Source organism: Bufo bufo, chromosome 8, assembly GCF_905171765.1.
Source record: "Bufo bufo chromosome 8, aBufBuf1.1, whole genome shotgun sequence".
In the NCBI taxonomy this organism is placed as follows: Eukaryota; Metazoa; Chordata; class Amphibia; order Anura; family Bufonidae; genus Bufo; species Bufo bufo.
The window spans coordinates 16,385,416-16,406,329 of NC_053396.1; the positions used below are offsets into that span (position 1 = coordinate 16,385,416).

The window sequence follows — 20,914 nt, forward strand, 5'->3', positions numbered from 1 at the left end:
AGCCCCACAAAATGAACAGAGCAGGCGGTTGGGCATGTGTGCATTTGCTCCATTCATTTCTATAGGAGTGACGGACAGCCGAGCGCGGTACTCGGCTAATTACGGAAATCCTTTAGAAATGAATGGAGCAGCGGGGTGTAGCCCAACCAGCCGCTCTGTTCATTTTTGGGGACCCCTTATTTGTGATCGGTGGGAGTCCTAATAGTTATCCCCTATCCACAGGACTTCATATAACTGAAATACCCCTTTAAAGATGCAGACCACTCCCTTTTAAGTCAATGATGCTTTCATCCCTTCTAGTGCTTGATGTAAGCTAGTGCACGGCTGCACCCGGGTTTTGGAGACATAGGAAAGCTCCTGACAGATTATGTCAGGGGACAGAAGGATGAGGCAAACAAAATATTTTCACCGATCCTTGTTCTCCGATGAGATAATCCAGCGCCAGAAGTTCTCTCCTCTCTTCCCCTGGACAACCCATACAATTTGTTTCGGCCAAGTTTATGTGTAGGATGGAGTCGGCCCAGCAATCAAGAATATTGAATGTGTACAACTGGCTTAACATCTGCGTCTGATACGTCTGTCTAATCATAAAGCCTAAGATATTTCCCTCGTACAGGATAAACACCAGGTCATGTTTCTGGCAAGGACTCGTATATTCGGCGCCAGAAATGGGAGCACATCCCCCGTCTATGCATCCAGTGCAGTCCCGACCTGCATTTCTCTCAAGGGAGAGGTCCCAGCCTTCGGATACGCGCTGCGGCCTGAAAATTGCACTAATTTTTTTCTATGTTTGTGCTGTCCGTTTTATAAAGCTGTTCATGTTGTAATAAAGAATCTGTTATCAACGCCTGATGTCTACTCAGATCTGCACGAGACTTAAAGGGGTTGTCCGGGTTCAGTGAATGAGGCGCAATACTACACCCAGCCCATGAAAGAAACACGCAAAGAAGAACCTGGTCACAGCCAAACGTGGTTTATTGGTACACAGGGCAGCACATATTCCCCCAGACACAGCCTTAGGATATTTCATAAATCATTGCTGCGCCTTTTAAAGGGAAACTCTGCCCAACTTGTAATATAACAAAAATCTGAACATTAAAAACACACCGTTCTCTATATATTACTATGATACACGTAACACCCGTCCTACACTGACTGTAGGACACATCGGATGCGCTCTTGAAGGGTCCTTTCTTCTATTTTACATTTTCCTTCATTTGTAGCAGTGACTACGTCGATGAGACAAGTGCTGCAGGAAGCACACAGCCTGGTATAACCACAACCTGTCACCAGCGGCACTGGTTATGCCAGTCCATCGCTCCATAGGGAGAGGCCCACCACACAATACAGGGATATTAAAGGAGTTCTGTACAGGAAATACGCTTATAGATTTGGCCTTTCATGGTGTAGCGACCATGTAATGCTCTGTCATTGGACTGGAAGATTTTCTAAACCTCAGACGACCAAAATCGACATCCCTGTGCCATTCCGGTATATGCATGGAAACCATGGGGTCGCCATGATCCCAGACTATGCCAGTATTGGGAACCAGAAATGCACTTGGGGGGGGGGGGGGGGGGGGGGGGGATATAGAATTGGGAATCTATGTATGCTTTCAAATAATATCGACCAAAACAAAATCCCCTTCTGCAGCTGCAATCAAACCAGTAGCGGCAGTTGTATATATCTATAGAGCCCCCTTCTTTTACGCGACTTGGAATGCATTTTAAAAGGGCTTCTATGAGATTTAAACAACTTTGATGCCTCCATTCAGAAACAGCACCCCTCTTCTCAATGGACTGTCCCCGGTATTACACCTCAACCTATTTTCAATAGAGCTGCAATACCAGGCACAGCCCATTAACAAGAATGGCGCTGTTTCTCAAACAGCGGTCTAGAAAATCCAGAAACTGTAAGAAGTTATTAACCGTCCCATCTGCTGAGAGTTGAAAGCAGAATATGTACACGGTATATACAGGTCTACCTCGCCACATACGGTTTCTTTTTCAATGCATTGTATTTTTTACTGGTGGGAGAGCAATTGTGCCGAGCCTGACCCAAAAATATCTACCTAAACAACATTTTTTTTTTCCATTGCTAAAACACATCTAAAATAAACTGAAGAAACTCGGTACGTAGTCATGATCAGAAATGACCTATTATAGACCGCTCCTCTGCAGGGCGATGTGTCACCGGTCATTCGGTCACCGTGGGTATGAGCAAGAAGCAGGGGACAGATGGAAAGGCTCTCGACTACAGGATCAGACTACGCAAGTTTTGCTTGTAGTCTGTTACTATGGAGACAAAGATCTAAATAAACAAAAAAATTGCAAAGTGGCTTCATTTTAGATTGCACTGGTTCAATGAAGAATGGTGGCATGGGTGGGCATGCCCTTTAATTAACTTCTAAATATAATTAAAATGGCTGACAGAAGAGGACGACACGAGACTATCGGTTTTCTCCCTCAATGGCTACCACTGTTATATTGCGTTTGCAGACCCCAGACCTTTTATAACAACTTGATAGAGGAGGACGATTTAAGGACTCCTATAGACAACTTAGCAGTAGAGTTACAAGACATCATGGGCGCTCATTTGGCACAGGTATCATGGCAATAAGTGCATGAAGAACAGCAGCTGAGCTGAGGTAGACATAGATGCCATAGTTTGTAGTAGGTCCCGTCAGTCCTGAGGACTCTGGTGAGGTCATTGGATTAAGTGCATTATATCACACACCAAACGTAGAGAGGCCAAGATATTGTCTTAAGATCGGCAGCTTCACTGCCCCTTCTCTCCAAGAAGAAGATCAGAGACAAAGTCAAAGTCCTGGAAGAGAATCTGGTCGGCGGCGGTCAAGGGGCGAGGGTCGTCCGATGGAGACAGCACAGGTTTCTGCCCAGTGAATTCTTCATCAAAATTCCGAACGTCAAAGGGATCGTTTAAGGCAGGTACGAAGGGAGGCTGCAGCTTGCGGGCATACAGGACCTCCCAGTCCATCTCCTGTATGACGACAAGCAGAAGGCAGGTTAGTGGTGCAAGACCCTTAATTCAACACTTGCCCTACCTCGCGCCCTTAAAGGGGGGCATGGTGTCCTGTTATCAGCCAGAATGTGCCATCCCTTTATGATTGGTGGGGGCTGATTTTTGGGACAACAGGGATTGTGAAAATAAAGGGGCAGCAGTGCCGAATAAAGCGCTGTGACCCTTTACTGTTTTTCCCTTCACACTGAGGTCCCTGGCTGGGCAGGGAAGTGCAGCACCGATCACTTTAAAGTCCCTTTAAAGGGGTATTCCTACCTGGACATTTATGGCACATACACAGGATATGCCATAAATGTCTGAGGGGCGTGGGTCCCACGCTGCTGTGGACAAAGAGGTGGCCACGTGTGCACGGCTCTCTGTTCACTTCTATGGGAGTTAAAGGGGTATTCCGGTTGGTACAAGTTATCCCCTATTGACAGGATAGGGGATAACTTTAAGATCGGTGGGGGTCCTACCGCTGCGACCCCCCACACTCCCTGCAGCATCTCTGAAATGCTCGGCTATCTCCGGAACTCCATAGAAATGAATGGAGCAGCTGGGTGCCATTCCGGTCATTTCAGGGGAGCTGCAGGGGCCCCCTGTTCTCGTGATCCGTAGGGGTCCCAGCAGTGGGACCCCCACGATCTTAAAGTTGATAGGGGATAACTTGTACCGACTGGAATACCCCTTTAAGTCAAGTGGGTGAGCACATGTCGGACATTTATGGAATGTCCTGTGGCTATAAGACATCCAGATGGGACATTTATTGATGGCCCTTTAAGAGGATCAACATTTTTTTATCAGCCCTCTATGAGGGAGGAAAAAAGAATGTTGAAATGTCATCCTGCGCTATGGCTGAATTTCAAGGCTTCTCATTTGGGTCAGAAGAACAATTATTGCTGAAATTTATTTTTAAAGTCCATCGTACCTGGTAGAAAGGTTGTGTCTTTATCTCCTCTGCGTCACCTACACCAGCCCCTAGGCGGCGATCAGGTGTTTTCCGAAGTAACTAAATTAGAAAAAAATTAAAATTGTTAAATTATTGGAAAAAAAATAAAAATCCCATATCAAGGAAGTTGGATCTTTATACTGGTTTTCCATTCTGTGGGCTTAGCTACTGCCATTTGCCACCGGAAATATACACAGTGCTGTGAAACTGCCATTTGTCTCGAAATAACAGTAAAATGCTGCATTTTGCACGGATTTGACAAGAACCGCAGTGTTTGGTGATTATTCTGACAATAAGCTCCTTACTGCCCTAATGGCATGTACTTTCCAGGTCACATACAGCACCAGCCTCACTAGCAGTCTCATCTTCTAAAAACGACTCCTCGGGACCCTACTCTTTACACTATGACTCCTACTTACTGCCATTCCCCCATTTACAGTACATTAGATGCAGCCCTACTATCATATGAGCTGATAGGTCACCGTCTCCCACAAAACCAGCTCACTCCTCTCCTCCTCCTTTGATTGCTCACACCTATTCTGCTTTTTGTGTTCAGTACATTTTTATGATTGCATTCTACTCGTTTTGGGTTCAGAAAAACAACCAGTTGGTCTGTATTAAAAATGTTCAGATGTTTCTGAGATACAGGGGTTAAAAATCAGTCTGTCAGTTTCTGTTCTCTTTTAACCCCTTCATCTAATGGATTTGATCTCCTGACCTCAAACACTTACTCAAGCCATATTCTTATCAGTTTGATAGGAACTGAGCCATACTGCGTGTTTAGGAGGTCAGGAGATCAGAGATGAGAGCCACACATGTCATCCATCAGAGGAGAGGATTTAAAGAACACAGACTTACAGCCTGCAGACTGATTTTTTTTAACCACTGTATCTCAGAAACGGCAGACCAATGGATAAAATTATTTTAGCCCAAAATTAGTAAAACGCAATCATAAAAAAAATAAAAAATAATTCCCCTGAAGGTGTGCATAGCCTTTAAGATGCAGAGAGCAGACCCAGAGACTAGCCGCCATCTTACACCAACTATTCACATACCTTTCGTATAATGTTGATGGCTTCCTTGGCCAGGAAACGTGGGTAACGCACTTCTTCATTCACGATACTATCAAACACCTCCTCCTCATCGTCACCAGGAAATGGACACTAACCAGAAACCACAGAGCAGGCAGGAATGATGGCGGCATAAGCAAAGATTGTGCGGAAACAGAAGGCATTTGACCATGACGATTACAATGGCTTACATATTATCTACAAGAGGCCAGATTTTGCCAGGAGGCACCAAAAGGGTAGAATCATCTATACCCCCCCCCCCCCCCCCATGGTAAGGGCCAACATGTTTTACCAGTGCAGTAACCACGGATCATGTCTCACCTCTCCAACCAGCATCTCATAGATCAGCACTCCCAGTCCCCACCAGTCCACTGCGTACGTATACGACGTGTCGGTCAGAACTTCAGGCGCGAGGAACTCGGGTGTACCACAGAAGGTGCTGGTCCTGTCACCATATCCCATACCTGAGACAGAAAACTAAATTATCGCCCCCTCTTCCCTTACTTGATCCCAGCTTTAAATGGGATGAGGGCATCCACATCCTCACCTTCTTTACAGAGCCCAAAATCTGCAATCTTCACAAAGCCACTGGCGTCCATCAGTAAGTTGTCCAGCTTCAAGTCTCTGAGCAGAAACAGAATTTTATACATCTGCCGCCACATGGAGCAAATCCTATTGTCATGTGCTTTGATGCAATGCGCTATAGGAGATGGTTTATTCTGCACTACATCTACCATAATGCAGGGAGGCAGAGCATGCTCTACGCAGAAACGGAACCAGTAGGACAGGCAGCGAGATGTGGGGTCATGCAGCCCGAGGATCGCTGTGCACGTGATGCCGTTCGTACCTGTAAATGATTTTGTTCTGGTGTAGGAACTGGAGCCCCAGGACCACGCAGGCGGAGTAGAACCTAATAGAAAAGACAGCCAATTGTGACAAGGGAGACAGAGAGAGCGCAGTGTTTTAAAGGCACCCATACACATTAGACCATTGCTTATTTTGGAGGGGCAGGACAACGATCTAATGTTTATGGGGGCCTTGACTCTCCCCCCGACAGATGATGTTGAGGGAAAACAAAAATTTATTTACTGGAAGTTTTCATTTCCTGTAGTCCGTAGGCAGCACAGTCACGAAAGGTGCACTGCTGTAGGAAGGCCAGGAAAATGAAAATGTATTTACCTGAAATTTTCATTTCCTGTAGTCCGCAGGCATCACAGCTTTCGTGACTGTGCTGCCGTAGGACGAATTTTAACACCCGATCCTTCTGTTCTCACAAAAGATAAGCAGCCATTATATGTGCGTGTGGGTTTCTCCTCTCTTGCCATTGAAAACACATGTATGCTGAGCCAAACCGAGAATGCATGTGTAATGGGGGAGGGAGAGTCAGCCGTCAGTCGATCGACCATTCTGCCAACAGCTATTGATGGTGTATGGGCGCCTTTACCTTGCTGCAGGTAGTGAGAAGATATTTTCATGTATGTGCATCATCAGGTCTCCGCCCGGCATGTACTCCATGACAAAACACGCATGCGCTGAGGTCTGGAAGCATCCAAAAAGGTTCACCAAGAACGGGTGACCAGAGGAATTCACCACCTCAAAGATCCGCTTCTCACACTGCAAACTGAAAGAAAGGAGAGGGGTCAGAAGGAGCAGGGACTGGGGTCAAGGTGCAGGGTAAGGTGTTAGCTAGAATGAAATTCGGCAAATTTGGGGGGGGGGGGGGGGGGGGGTCACCATTATAAAAAGACAGTCGTGGTACAGAGCACTGAAAACCCAGGAGTCCCCTGCAGTGCAGCTCCCCTGTAATAACAGCTGAGTGTCGGGTTTCCCAGCGGCAGCCCCCCACAAGTAGAAGGGGTGATTCAAGTAAGCAAAGATGCTGTCATCCATGGACTAAGCTTTGGCACCAAGTCTAGGATCCCTCACTACTTCCTCGTGTCCTCCACCTGCGCATGACTGCGATAGTCATTGCTGTCGGCGGTGTCTTTCTTCATGGGAGCCCCAATAACCAGCGGCGATGGAACAATGCTACATTTGTAAGGTAAGTCTAAGGTTTAGGGGCGGAAAGGCAGAAGATAAAGAAGTTTAAAATTCCTACCTTTCAAACTCATCTCGGCTCACGATCTCTCGCTTCTTCAGCGCTTTGATGGCATACAGCTTTCCCGTCTTCTTATACTCAGCAAGAAGTACCTGAAAAAACACAGAACCCAACCGGATTAGTGGCTACAGGTACCATCAATTTTAGTGCTAAATATGACAAAATTGGTTGAACCAGGAGTACAAACTCTCCCCTAAGGATTGGACATGTCCAACTTGCCTGATCGTTTGTTTTCAAGGGAGATAAGCAGCCACAGAGGTCCTGGCAGGAGCGTAGCTCTCCTTCTTCCTTACATGCATGTGTTTTAAGGCCAGCCTAAAGGTCCCCATACACATTAGTCTTGTCGGCTGAACCTGGGAACTGGTGGATGGGGAGCTCGCTCAGTTGTCCATGGCTTTGGTGACTATTACTTACTATGCATGTTATCTTTTGTATATCTCATCAGAGACTTATGAACTTAAGTATTGTCAAGCCCATTTATTCCCGGATCTCAGAATTCACAGTAATATAGTATGGCACTTACCTTCCCGAAATGCCCCTTGCCCAGCACAGATACGCAGGTGAAGTCATCCAGCTGAAGCACCCTTTTCCTGTACGAACATATGCACATACAATGAGCAACAACTTCCATGACATTCTGGTTAAAGGCCCGATGCACCCAGGATTCTGCAGAAATCGTCAAAATGCCCCACCACCTCCCGACGGGAGAGGCCCAAATCATCAACACTAACCCCCTGACAGAGCAGCTATCTGTGGGGTTCACAGTGTGTAAGGTGGAGGAAAGGGATGCACCCACTTGATAAGCTGGGGTCACCCTATTCATAAACCCCATAGTGTCCCCAAAGGGTAACTTTTTGCTATCTGTCCCTTTACACAATATTATTATATAAAATTATAAGCGGCTGCAATAACCTGAGAAGCTTTTGGGGTTCAGCAGAGCTCGGGGTCCCTCCTTCCTCTGAGTGGATGCGCTTCATGGACTAGAACAGGAAGAAAGCAAAAGGTCATAAATTCTGTGATTACATCAGGGGTCAGCAACCTCCCAACATGCACTTTTGCTCCGATCTTCTCGAAAATCCCAATGTATTGAATAGGGCATGCTGGGAGTTGTAGTTTCACATAAAGTGTCCACATAAAAACCTTTTCTGGTGGGTCATAAGATATCATTGGGGGGTCCACAAATTTGGAACACAGCCTTCCACCAAAATCCATAAGGGGGCATTTAGACTGCCTGAAGCCCTTTGGATATGTCCAACAGAACGCTCACAATGGTTAAAAGCTGTGCCAAAAGGCATTTGCCCTACAGACCACCATGGCGTTATGTTTTGGGGATTGGAGGGGGTGCATAGTCTGAGGCCATCTATATGACGTGTCAGATGATGATCTGATCTAGAACCTGGTGGTCTATGGGTTAGAAATGGCGTCAGTCTCTGATCGTAGTCATTATCGGTTCTGTCATGCACACACCTTCACAGGAGCCTTACAAGAGTCTGTGGAAGACGCTTCTTTTTCGGGTTCCAGCGGGAGGAACACGCGGGGAGGTTTGGGTGGTGGTGGCTTAGTTGAAGGGTCATCGCTGAAGATCAATTTCTTCACCGGGAAAGTGCTGCACGGAAGACAGACGATGAGGGGAAAGTTAAAAAAAATAGTTCCATGTAAAAGAGGATGGGCTACTTGGCTGGGAACCAAAAAGTTGCCGATTTACGCCGCCCCTATCACCACCCAAAATATGACAATTGAATCTGCGCTTTAAATTTTCATGGGGGACGTCTTGCTGATGGGAGACCACCGTCCATACATCATTATGGTAGGGTGCCCATTGCAATTAGTGGGTATCAGTGGTGTCTATTGCATAAAGTGAGGGCCAGGCAGCAACCCCCTACCAATCAACTAAGTGGAGCAATGGCCGCACCCCATCTACATTAGTGGTCTCCAACTGCCATGGGCATGCTGGGAGTTGTAGTGTCACTACAGCTAAAAGAGCCAAGCTGGAGATCTTGGTACTAGGAGCAAGAGACAAAATGGTGAGGGCCCACCTGTCTACGGGATCAACCTGGGTATCGCTAGAACTGGGTAGCGGTGGGCTAAGAGAAGTCACGGTGCCGCACGGAGGTAGGATGCTCATCATCAGTCGTCCCCAGGTTGCAAAATTTATGTTCATTTGGGTGGCCCTGAGGAAATCGTTTCCTAAAAAAGACAAGAAACAGATGAAAGTTTAGCTGGAACGTTCTGGCAAGAAGCCGCACCCTACGGCCAGGAGAGGACACTTACCTTTCTGCTTTGGGAATATGCGTTTTTGCCTCTGGACTTTGCCTCTCCTCTCGATCACGGGGTTACAGAACATGATCTGGAATAAACGAGCGGACCGGTCACACACACCCTGTCCACTCAGCTGCTATAGCTCTGCCTGGGAAAGCTGGGTGCTAACCAGTATGGCTGACGTGAGCACCTGCTGACAGGTCCCTAAAAAGGTAGATGCTACAATTTAGTGACCCAGGGGGCTCTCCACTGCCTTAGACCCTTTACCTCAGCAAACAGCATCCCTTGTGGCTCCAGCTCCAGGCAAACCCCGTGCCGCTCATTGTCCAGAAAGTCCTCCAGACGTATGAAGCGGATGGCGCACAGCTCCCGCCAGTCTCGCCAATGCACGGACAGCTGCAACTCCCTGGACTGTGGGATGAAAAGAAAGAATGGTGGAAAGGATATAGGAAAGAGTGCACAACGGTGTCCATGTCTGGACTTACCCGCTCCAGCTCGATAGTGAACCTCTGATCCCAGCACTGGTTGTGAACTGGTCCCCAGTTAGTATGAGTGACTGGCTTGTTATCGACCTTGAGGAGGCACATCACCTCTCCTATGGAAGATAAAAGGGGTCATGCAGCAGTAATCATTTATGACCTGTCACATATACAATCGCAAAGGGTAGCGCCCCCGACGAGGAGCCGGCAGGGTAGCGCCCCCGACGAGGAGCCGGCAGGGTAGCGCCCCCGACGAGGAGCCGGCAGGGTAGCGCCCCCGACGAGGAGCCGGCAGGGTAGCGCCCCCGACGAGGAGCCGGCAGGAGTGAGAGGGAGCCCTTCCCCCCTCTCCAACCATGGCATCCAAGGGGTTATCTGATCCCGGCTATCAGAGCAGGGTGTTTGCTGTGTATTAAAGATGGCACCCTCAATCAATGGCGTGGGCACAGCCCATCCTATCACTGCTCCGTAATGGTAAGGTGGGAACTACATCGTACTATTATGGTGCAGAGTGTGAAAGACTATAAGGTTGCAACTTAGGGTTAGGGCGTTGGTGAGAATGCAAGAAGGGGCCCCAGTAGTGATACCTCCATGACCCATCAGAAGATACAATTAGGTGAAATTCCCCTTTAATAAATCTCAGCTCCCTTACATACTAAACATGGAAGACAAGAGGTTACCGCAGATCTCATCCGTCCGTAAGTATCTTCCAGATCCGCCTCGTCCATGACTGCTTCCTCCAGCCCGGTAACGCATGAAGTTCTTTGCCTCGTTAGGACTTTCGTGACCGGACGTCGCCCTAGAACGTCCAGGAACCGACTCCAGCAGCCCCTGACAGCCCAAGATGTGGATCTCCAGAGTTCCTGTGCAGAGAAAACACGGGGAACACTAGGAATCCTACCCCATCCCACCAGGATCTAGAATACTGCCCCCTAATGACACCCCCCAGGTACCCGTCAGGGCCGTCGGCTTGATGAGAGGGGTGAGGGTCTGGCCCAGGATCTGCTCCTTCCCCCAGACGCCGCCCGCGGTAGGACAACTCTGCAGATCCTGTTTGATGAGCAGCTGTTTGGGGTGTCCGGAGGGGAGCTCAGACAAGCAGCGCTCCAGGGCCAGGCGGAGGAGGTCGATCTTCTGGCTGGACTCGTGTAGTCGTGACTGGGCCTGGAGACGGACGGAAACCAGACACAACCCACTTAAAAGGGGCTGTACAGGACTAGAAAAACTTGGGTTTTTATTGCAAAAATAGCGCCACACCTGTCCCACAGGCTGCATGTGGTATTGTTTGGCAAAGGAGCCGAGCTGCAAAACCAGACACAACCTGTTAATAGAGGAGGCGCTTTTTCTCACCTCCGCCAAAGCCTTCCGATCCTGCAGTTTGCGTCCACCCAGCAACTTCACCACGTTCTTTGCTCCCTCTGCAACCGCCGCTTCCACTCGTAAGTGCCGCCTCAGCTCCTCCAGTCGTAACTCCAGGGGCGACAGCGTGTCCGAGTCGTTAAGGTCAGATGCCGCCCCCGGGGACTGTGTTAACTTCACGATCTGCATGCGGAGTAACTCCGTTTTTATCCGGCTGTCCTGAAGCATTTGCTGAGCTGTGGCCAGAAGCTTCCTGTCCTGGAATAGATGACACAGTCACAGTCAGATATCTACCACAGACCACGCCACTGAGACACTGAACTCCATAACACAGCATTACCTGTCACCACCACTAGGGGGCGCTCACTGCTTATACAGCTTCAATGCAGCTCAATGGGAACTGTACAAATACAGAGGCAGTGAGCGCCATCTGTTGGCGACCGCTGGCAGACAGAATTTCATCATGTCATTCCAGAATTTATTATATTTGCCCCCTTTTTGGATGTGGACCTTTACAATTTTGAAACACCTGTGCACCTAGTGAGTGGTATTGCAGCTCATCCCCTTTCACTTCAATGGGTGGAGGTGGGGGGGGGAACAATACCTGAAATAACCTGTGGAGATGTGGGGCGCTGTTTTAGGCAGAAAGCAGCCAGGTATTTCTAATACTAGACAATTTCTTTAATATGTTCATTTCATTTTCATCTAAGGTCGCTACCTTAATTATGAGCAGATTTTAAACTAGAGCCATGCTAAGTGAATTTTAGCCATTTGAAGGTAAACTGTCCCTTTAAGAGAATGCCCCGGCATGTCTTTAGCCCTCAGTTCTGACAACTCCCACCAGCACAACACCAACCTTTTACTGATAAGGTGCAGATGACGGAGCCTCTTGAGAAACCGCCCCCACCCTTATCGGTTTATCACCTAGGACACGGAGCATTGCTGACCTTCTATGTGTGACCCTAAAGGGGCGTTCACACCGTCTGCCATTACATCCACTGCAGAGAGTCGTGATATACCCCTATGTATCCTTGGTTGAAAACTGCCAGACAATAGAAGACTACTTGTCAAAATTATACTCAAGAGCTGCATTCCAATTTCTGCAGTCTTCAGGAGATGAAATTACCCAGCATTCCGTGTATGTACACAGTGACTGCATCAGCAGAATAGTGAGTGCAGCTCTGGAATATCATACAGGATGTAACTCAGGATAAGTAATGTAATGTATGTACACAGTGACTGCACCAGCAGAATAGTGAGTGCAGCTCTGGAGTATGATACAGGATGTAACTCAGGATCAGTATTCAGTACAGGATAAATAATGTATGTACACAGTGACTCCACCAGCAGAATAGTGAGTGCAGCTCTGGAGTATGATACAGGATGTAACTCAGTATAAGTAATGTATGTACACAGTGACTGCACCAGCAGAATAGTGAGTGTAGCTCTGGAGTATAATACAGGATGTAACTCAGGATCATATGTACAGGATAAGTAATGTAATGTATGTACACAGTGACTGCACCAGCAGAATAGTGAATGCAGCTCTGGAGTATGATACAGGAAGTAACTCAGGATCATATGTACAGGATAAGTAATGTAATGTATGTACGCAGTGACTGCACCAGCAGAATAGTGAATGCAGCTCTGGAGTATAATACAGGATGTAACTCAGGATCATATGTACAGGATAAGTAATGTAATGTATGTACACAGTGACTGCACCAGCAGAATAGTGAGTGCAGCTCTGGAGTATAATACAGGATGTAACTCAGGATCAGTACAGGATAAGTAATGTCATGGATATTTGTACTGGTGAGAAAATAACCTTTAACATAAAATGACTGCTTTTCCACTGAAATATTTGAAATTTTATAAATTCCGTTGAAACTTGACCAACAGGAATTTGCTCTTTTTGCGCTGGATCAGAGACGATCCTCACCTTCGAAGCTCCACTGGAAAACATCTGAATTATGTTCTCTGCACCTTGTCGGACCTTGTTCTCTATGTGCAGCTGCCTCTTCAGCGCTTCCACTCTGCGCTGCCTTGGATCGAGGCTCTGATCGAATATACAGTGATCCGGAGAGACCACCCCATCTGTTAAACAACGTAGTAATGTAAACATAAGTACTACCTGTACCGCTCCCAGAGGTAGTCACCAACCTTTCCCACCCCTTTGAATGGCAAATCAGCTCCAACTCCTATACTACTACATAACTAGGTAGCAAGGAGCTTAGGAAACAGCGCCACTATTGTTTAAAGGCCGGGTGTGGTACTGCAACTAAGCCCCATTCACTTGAAAAGGGCTGCGCTGCAATACCGGACACAGCCTGTGGAAAAGGGCGACACCCTTTTTGTAGAAAACCGACTTTCTGCCTAATCCCACCCAACGCTTTAACCCTTTCGTTGCCTTGTTTGGCGTCCTTCTCCATAATGACGATGCGGCCATTCAGCTCCTGCAGTTGGCGGTGCAGCTCTTGCAGGCGCCGGTTGGACGCCTTCAGCTGGCTCTCCACGTGGCCCTGATGCTTTTTGTCCGTTGACACTTTGCGTAAGTTCTCAGCCCCCTCCTTGATCTTCAGCTCCCTCTGGATCTCCCGTTTCAGCTGCTCCCTCGAGTCCTCCAGCTGCTGCTGGAACCCGGGATCCAGAATCAGTGACCCTCCGTTCCTGATCTCCATCTTGAGGCTCGCCTGGGGAGAAGAGATGAAAGGGTTAAACACGTCTCCCGGGGAAGGGGGGGGGGGGGGTGGGACAGGTAACCGGAGACCGATGACTCACGGACACCTGTAGCACCTCAGGTTTTCAGAAAGCCTCCACCTGACCCCTCGGCATGGTGAGAGGGGCGGCGGGGGGCACCGGGCTGATCTTGCTCCTGCCTGCAAGGGAAAAAGTTCTAAAGAAGTTTGGAAAAGTTTACAGACTGGCCGTCATTTCCTGGAACTGCTTCCTGTCAGTGAACGCGGCTGACTCAGACAGTCCAGGACAGCGTCCAGCCACATCTTGTGTACAAAGGGACAGTGTCCCGAAATAGCACCCCCCCCTTCCCCAGTATACATGGGAGGGGCTGTTAGGTGGGGTCCTCACACTGTGCTACCTGAACGTGGTGGTCACAGACTTTCTAACAGAATAGGAGCCTGGTAAAGTTAAAGGGGTCATACCAGGAAACCTGGCCTCTATTTTTTTTTAAGGGGGGGGGGGGGGTTGTTAAACCCCCCTCCTGGGCAGACTTGCAAAGGGAAGCATACTTACCTGTTCCTTTCCGCTGGGTCCCGGCTCCTTGGCATTGATCGGGCCCCCCCCTTACTGTCAACAATTGCTGGCACAGATACGGCCTGTACTCCGCCACTTAAAGGGGTATACTCATCGTATAAAATGATGGCATATATCACTAGGATACGCCGTCACTTTATGATCAATGGGGGTCTGACCTCTGGGGACACCACCAATTTTGAGAACAAAGTGGGACACGGCGCTGTACCCACTAATAATTCTACCCTGGGCAGAAGCACTCCAGCCACCCCGCAGTGTTCGGAAAGCAGTGCTACACTAGTGCTGTGACCCCTACATTCTTACATTCTCAGGATCGGAGGGGACCCCAGAGGCGAGATACTACTACTCCAGCAATCCTGACAAAGCTTTAACTTGCATTTCCCATTAGATAGTTCCAGTACATTTTTTTTTCCAATTCTGCATTAGGCCTCTTGCACACAACCATATGGCTTTCAGTATTTTGCGTTCCGCAAGGGAACAGCTGGCCCATGACAGAACAGTCCTATCCTTGTCCGTTATGTGGACAATAAAAGGACATGTTCTATCTTTGAACGGAACAACGGAAATGGAAGGCATAAGGAATACCTTCCGTTTTTTTTGCGGATCCATTGAAATGAATGGTTCCGTATACGGAACAGAAAAAACTGAACAAAAAACGGTTGTGTGCAAGAAACATAGAATGTGTCGGCAGATAAGAACCATTCGGCCCATCTAGTCTGCCCAATATACTGAGTACTATGGATAGCCCCTGGCCCTATCTTATATGAAGGATAGCCTTATGCCTATCCCATGCATGCTTAAACTCCTTCACTGTATTTGCAGCTACCACTTCTGCAGGAAGGCTATTCCATGCATCCACTACTCTCTCAGTAAAGTAATACTTCCTTATATTACTTTTAAACCTTTGCCCCTCTAATTTAACACTATGTCCTCTTGTAGCAGTTTTTCTTCTTTTAAATATTCTCTCCTCTTTTACCTTGTTGATTCCCTTTATGTATTTAGCAGTTTCTATCATATCCCCTCTGTCTCGTCTTTCTTCCAAGCTATACATGTTAAGGTCCTTTAATCTTTCCTGGTAAGTTTTATCCTGCAATCCATGTACTAGTTTAGTAGCTCTTCTCTGAACTCTCTCCAAAGTATCAATATCCTTCTGGAGATATGGTCTCCATTACTGCGCACAATACTCCAGATGAGGTCTCACTAGTGCTCTGTAGAGCGGCATGAGCGCCTCCCTCTGTCTACTGGTAATGCCTCTCCCTATACACCCAAGCATTCTGCTAGCATCTCCTGCTGCTCTATGACATTGTCTGCCTACCTCTAAGTCTTCTGAAATAATGACCCCTAAATCCCTTTCCTCAGACACTGAGGTTAGGACTGTATCACTGATTGTATATTCTGCTCTTGGGTTTTTACGCCCCAGGTGCATTATCTTGCACTTATCAACATTACATTTTAGTTGCCAGATTTTTGACCGTTCCTCTAGTTTTCCTAAATCCTTTTCCATTTGGTGTATCCCTCCAGGAACATCAACCCTGTTACAAATCTTTGTGTCATCAGAAAAAAGACACCCCTTACCATCGAGGCCTTCTGCAATATATATTAAACAATAGGGGTCCCAGAACAGATCCCTGAGGTACCCCACTGGTAACAAGACCATGGTCTGAATATACTCCATTGACTACAACCCTCTGTTGTCTGTCCCTCAGCCACTGCCTAATCCATTCAACAATATGGGAGTCCAAGCCCAAAGACTGCAATTTATTGATAAGCCTTCTATGTGGGACAGTATCAAAAGCCTTACTAAAGTCTAGATAAGCGATGTCTACTGCACCTCCGCCATCTATTATTTTAGTCACCCAATCAAAAAAATAATAATCAATAAGATTAGTTTGACATGATCTCCCTGAAGTAAAGCCATGCTGTTTTTCATCTTTCAATCCATGGGATTTTAGATGTTCCACAATCCTCTCCTTAAAGGGAACCTGTCACCAGGATTTTGTGTATAGAGCTGGGGACATGGGTTGCTAGATGGCCGCTAGCACATCCGCAATACCCAGTCCCCATAGCTCTGTGTGCTTTTATTGTGTTAAAAAACTGTTTTGAACAATATGCAAATGACCTGATATGAGTCCTGTATCCGGAGATGAGTCAAGCGGAAAGGAGCCAAGCACCGCCCCGCGTCCTCCGAATCTCCTCCTTGCTGGCTGACGTCACAGAGCTGGAGCGCCGAAATCTCGCGATGCACGAGCTAGCGCATGCGTAGTTCGTTCCCTGTGCTGATGCCAGTACAGAGAATGAACATGATGCCGACACTGCGCATGCGCTAGCTCGCGCATCGCGAGATTTCGGCGCTCCAGCTCTGTGACGTCAGCCAGCAAGGAGGAGATTCGGAGGACGCGGGGCGGTGCTGGGCTCCTTTCTGCTTGACTCATCTCCGGATACAGGACTCATATCAGGTCATTTGCATATTGTTCAAAACTGTTTTTTAACACAATAAAAGCACACAGAGCTATGGGGACTGGGTATTGCGGATGTGCTAGCGGCCATCTAGCAACCCATGTCCCCAGCTCTATACACAAAATCCTGGTGACAGGTTCTCTTTAAGTATGGTTTCCATTAATGTCCCCACTATTGATGTCAGGCTTACTGGCCTATAGTTGCCCGATTCCTCCCTACTACCTTTCTTGTGAATGGGCACAACATTTGCTAATTTCCAATCTTCTGGGACGACTCCTGTTGCCAGTGATTGGTTAAATAAATCTGTTAATGGTTTTGCTAGTTCACCGCTGAGCTCTTTTAATAGCTTTGGGTGTATCCCATCAGGCCCCTGTGACTTATTTGTATTAATTTTAGACAGCTGACTTAGAACCTCTTCCTCTGTAAAGACACACGCATCAAAAGATTCATTAGTCTTCTTTCCCAACTGAGGTCCTTTTCCTTCATTTTCCTTTGTAAAAACTGAACAGAAGTATTCATTGAGGCAGTCAGCAAGTTCTTTATCTTCTTCCATATACCTTCCATCTTTTGTTTTTAATTTGGTAATTCCTTGTTTTAGTTTACTTTTTTCATTTATGTATCTGAAGAATGCCTTCTCGCCTTTTTTCCCTGACTGAGCTAATTGCTCTTCTGCCTGTGCTTTAGAAGCTCTTATAACTTGTTTGGCCTCTCTCTGCCTAATCTTATAAATTTGCCTGTCATCCTCGTTTTTTTATTTTTTATAACTCCTAAATGTTATTTTTTTTGTTTTTAATGATTTTGGGCACTTCTGCTGAGTACCACAGTGGTCTCTTCCTTTTTTTGCTTTTACTGACAAGCCTAATGCAATTTTCTGTTGCCTTCTATAGTGCCACTTTTAAGTAGTCCCATTTCTCCTGGACTCCAATGAAACTGTTCCAATCTGATAGGGACTCTTATACCACTAATCTAATTTTAGAAAAGTCTGTTTTTCTAAAATCTAAAACTTTTGTTTTTGTGTGGTGTGACTCAGTCACTGTACTAGATCCCAAGCTTTCTCCTACAGTAATATCAGATACCAAAATTCCCATTTGTGAATCATAAATCTAAAATGGCCTCCTTCCGGGTTGGCTCCTCAACTACTTGCTGTAGAGATAATGCCAGTAGGGAATTTAGAATATCTGTACTCCTGGCAGAACTAGCTATTTTGGTTTTCCAGTTTATATCTGGAAGATTGAAATCTCCCATAATGATAACTTCCCCCTTCATTGTCATTTTAGCTATTTCCTCAACTAGTAGATCATCTAATTCTTTGACTTGGCCGGGTGGTCTATATATCACACCTACACGAGTTACCTTATGATTATCAAGCTGCAAGGTAACCCAAACTGACTCTAAAGAGGACCTATTCTGTTCCTCTGTTATTACTCCTGGAATATCCCTTCTTAAAAGAGTGTCCCTACACACTAACAGTGTCCAATGAGTCCTCTCAGGGTCGGACACCGGGACCCCTTTGCCAATTTATTTTTAAATGTCCAGGAGGAATAACAGAGGAAAAGCACAACGAAATGTAAACAGCACTTCCAGACAGCAAGTAACCCCTTAACAGTCCTGAACTAATAGTAAAATGGTAATGAATAAATTCCATCCATGTGGTTAGACCAGTGTTTCTAGACATCACTGACCACCACTGGAGGGGCGAGCTCCCCATCTCTCCCGACACCCAGGGGGGAACGCTCCCTATGGCCTCTTTCACACAGGCGTTGCGTGTGAGGGCCGGATAGTATGCGGGTGCGTCGCGGGAAAATGCGCAATTTTTCTGTGCGTGAGAAAAATCGCCATGTTTGGTACCCAGACCCGAACCCGGACTTCTTCACAGAAGTTCGGGTTTGGGATCGATGTTGTGTAAATTTTATTTTCCCTTATGACATGGTTATAAGGGAAAATAATAGCATTCTTAATACAGAATGCTAAGTAAATGAGGGATGGAGGGGTTAAAAAAATAAAATAATAATAATAATAATAATAATAATAATTAAACTCACCTCATCCACATTCTTCTTCTTTGATGACCTGGGAGGAAAAGGACCATTGGTGACGTCACTGCGCTCATCACATGGTCCATCACCATGGTGATGAGCGCAGTGACGTTCACCTAAGGTCCTTTTCCTCCCAGGTCATCAAAGAAGAAGAAAGACGACGAGCCGGGCAGCGCGAACAAGTGGATGAGGTGAGTTTACATTTTTTTAATTTATTTTTTAACCCCTCCATCCCTCATTTACTTTGCATTCTGTATTAACAATGCTATTATTTTCCCTTATAACCATGTTATAAGGGAAAATAATAAAGATCGGGTCCCCAGCCCAATCGGCACTGCATCCGCACTTGCTTCTATGGGGCCTGCATTGCGTGAAAAACGCACAATATAGAGCATGCTGCGATTTTCACGCAACGCACAAGTGATGCGTGAAAATCCCCGCTCATGTGCACAGCCCCATGGAAGTGAATGGGTCCGGATTCAGTGCTGGTGCAATGTGTTCACCTCACGCATTGCACCTGCGCGGAAAACTCGCCCGTGTGAAAGAGGCCTCTCTCTCCCCACACCCGGGGGGGCGCGCTCCCCATCTCTCCCGACACCCAGGGGGCGCTCTCCCCTTCTCTCCAGACACCGGAGGCAAGCAGTCCCATTCTCTCCCGACACCAGGGGATGCGCTCCCATTCTCTCCCGACACCGGAGGCACCCACCCCCTATCTCTACCGACACCAGGGAGCGTTTTCCCGTTCTCTCCAGACACCTGACGAGAAGCAGGGAGGACAGAACAGGTTCAGGCACCTTCCGAGCACTCAGCGCAGGGGATGTGGCCGAGTAATGCGTTACTGCTGTCCAGCTGTGGTGAGACTACAACTCCCAGCATGTCCAGAGAAAATAAAGGCTGCAGAACTCATCTGGAGGGGGCAGTGGGTGTGCATGGAATTCTGTAAGGGCTGAGGGAGAACTGGGACACCTGTGCCCCAACTAATGTAATACACTCCAGCGGATACGGCACATGTACACAGCTGGAGGGACCCTTTAAGGATTACAAGAAAATAAAAAAAGATAAATCAGAATAAAAATGGATCCGATGCACCGACTGCACTGCTCAGAGATAATCTATATGAAAGAGACAAAAAGGGCGTACTGTACATAATCACACACACCACATATACAATATGTATATAATCAGAATTAATACATGTTTATATACACATACGCACTTCATATACAAAGTACACAATAAAATGATGTATACATTATACACACAAACAATACATATATATATGCGTTTGTACATACAATATATGGTAATATACATATTCTTGCACATCTATATTATGTATAACCCTATATACACACACAGACACGCATTCTCATTACACCGCCGCCCCTCCCCAGTGTAATGTACATACCCAGACCTCACAGAGAGGGACACTAACGGTTCATTGTGTGAAAGCCCATTTTTCCAGCAGATCTATACACGTCAATAGTTTTCTCTTACGAAATGGTGCAAAAATTATCTGAATATAGAAATGTCTAAAATCCCAACTGCATTAAATAATGAAATAACATACAAGGTGGGCTCTATACAGGGAGGAACCAGACAAACACATTCTGGATCAGGACTGTAAATGTAATACTGCAGATCTGCACATCAGAGCACTGCATACATGTACAACATGAGAACATACAGCGTGATCACGTGACACGACAGGTTCCCACACTGGCGGTTACAGGGTACCGACCATACCGGTATCACACACGAGCAGGATACACGGTCGCCCCCCACCGTCCTCTAGTGACCCCAATGTCCGGACCCCGCTCACCTGCAGCCGCCGTCCCACAGCCCGGAGCCTCCGGACACCGGGCCTTCCCCGCCCACACTCCCTAAACTTTCAATCTTCCCGGGAAACCGGC

The 20,914-nt window shown here is 47.0% G+C and overlaps 1 protein-coding gene across 4 annotated transcripts; it reads right to left on the reverse strand.

Annotated features, from left to right (window-relative positions):
* Nucleotides 1–2,721: 2,721 nt before the first annotated feature.
* Nucleotides 2,722–20,914, reverse strand: PKN3 (protein kinase N3). 4 transcript variants are annotated; one of them, XM_040405042.1, is made up of 21 exons: nt 20,824–20,914; nt 13,646–13,928; nt 13,178–13,332; nt 11,227–11,493; nt 10,830–11,040; nt 10,557–10,739; nt 9,883–9,992; nt 9,665–9,808; nt 9,410–9,485; nt 9,175–9,325; nt 8,606–8,744; nt 8,051–8,118; nt 7,662–7,728; nt 7,139–7,230; nt 6,485–6,661; nt 5,888–5,950; nt 5,588–5,664; nt 5,362–5,504; nt 5,026–5,133; nt 3,950–4,030; nt 2,722–3,000 (listed from the first exon to the last, which is right to left on the reverse strand). In XM_040405042.1, exons 2-21 carry the CDS (start codon nt 13,914–13,916, stop codon nt 2,779–2,781), a joined length of 2,805 nt encoding a protein of 934 aa, XP_040260976.1. In that variant the 5' UTR covers nt 13,917–13,928; nt 20,824–20,914; the 3' UTR covers nt 2,722–2,778. The 4 variants fall into 4 exon arrangements, with proteins under 4 accessions (XP_040260976.1, XP_040260972.1, XP_040260975.1 ...); XM_040405038.1 differs by having other exon boundaries at nt 13,622–13,928; XM_040405041.1 differs by lacking the exon at nt 20,824–20,914 and adding an exon at nt 14,032–14,307 and having other exon boundaries at nt 13,622–13,928.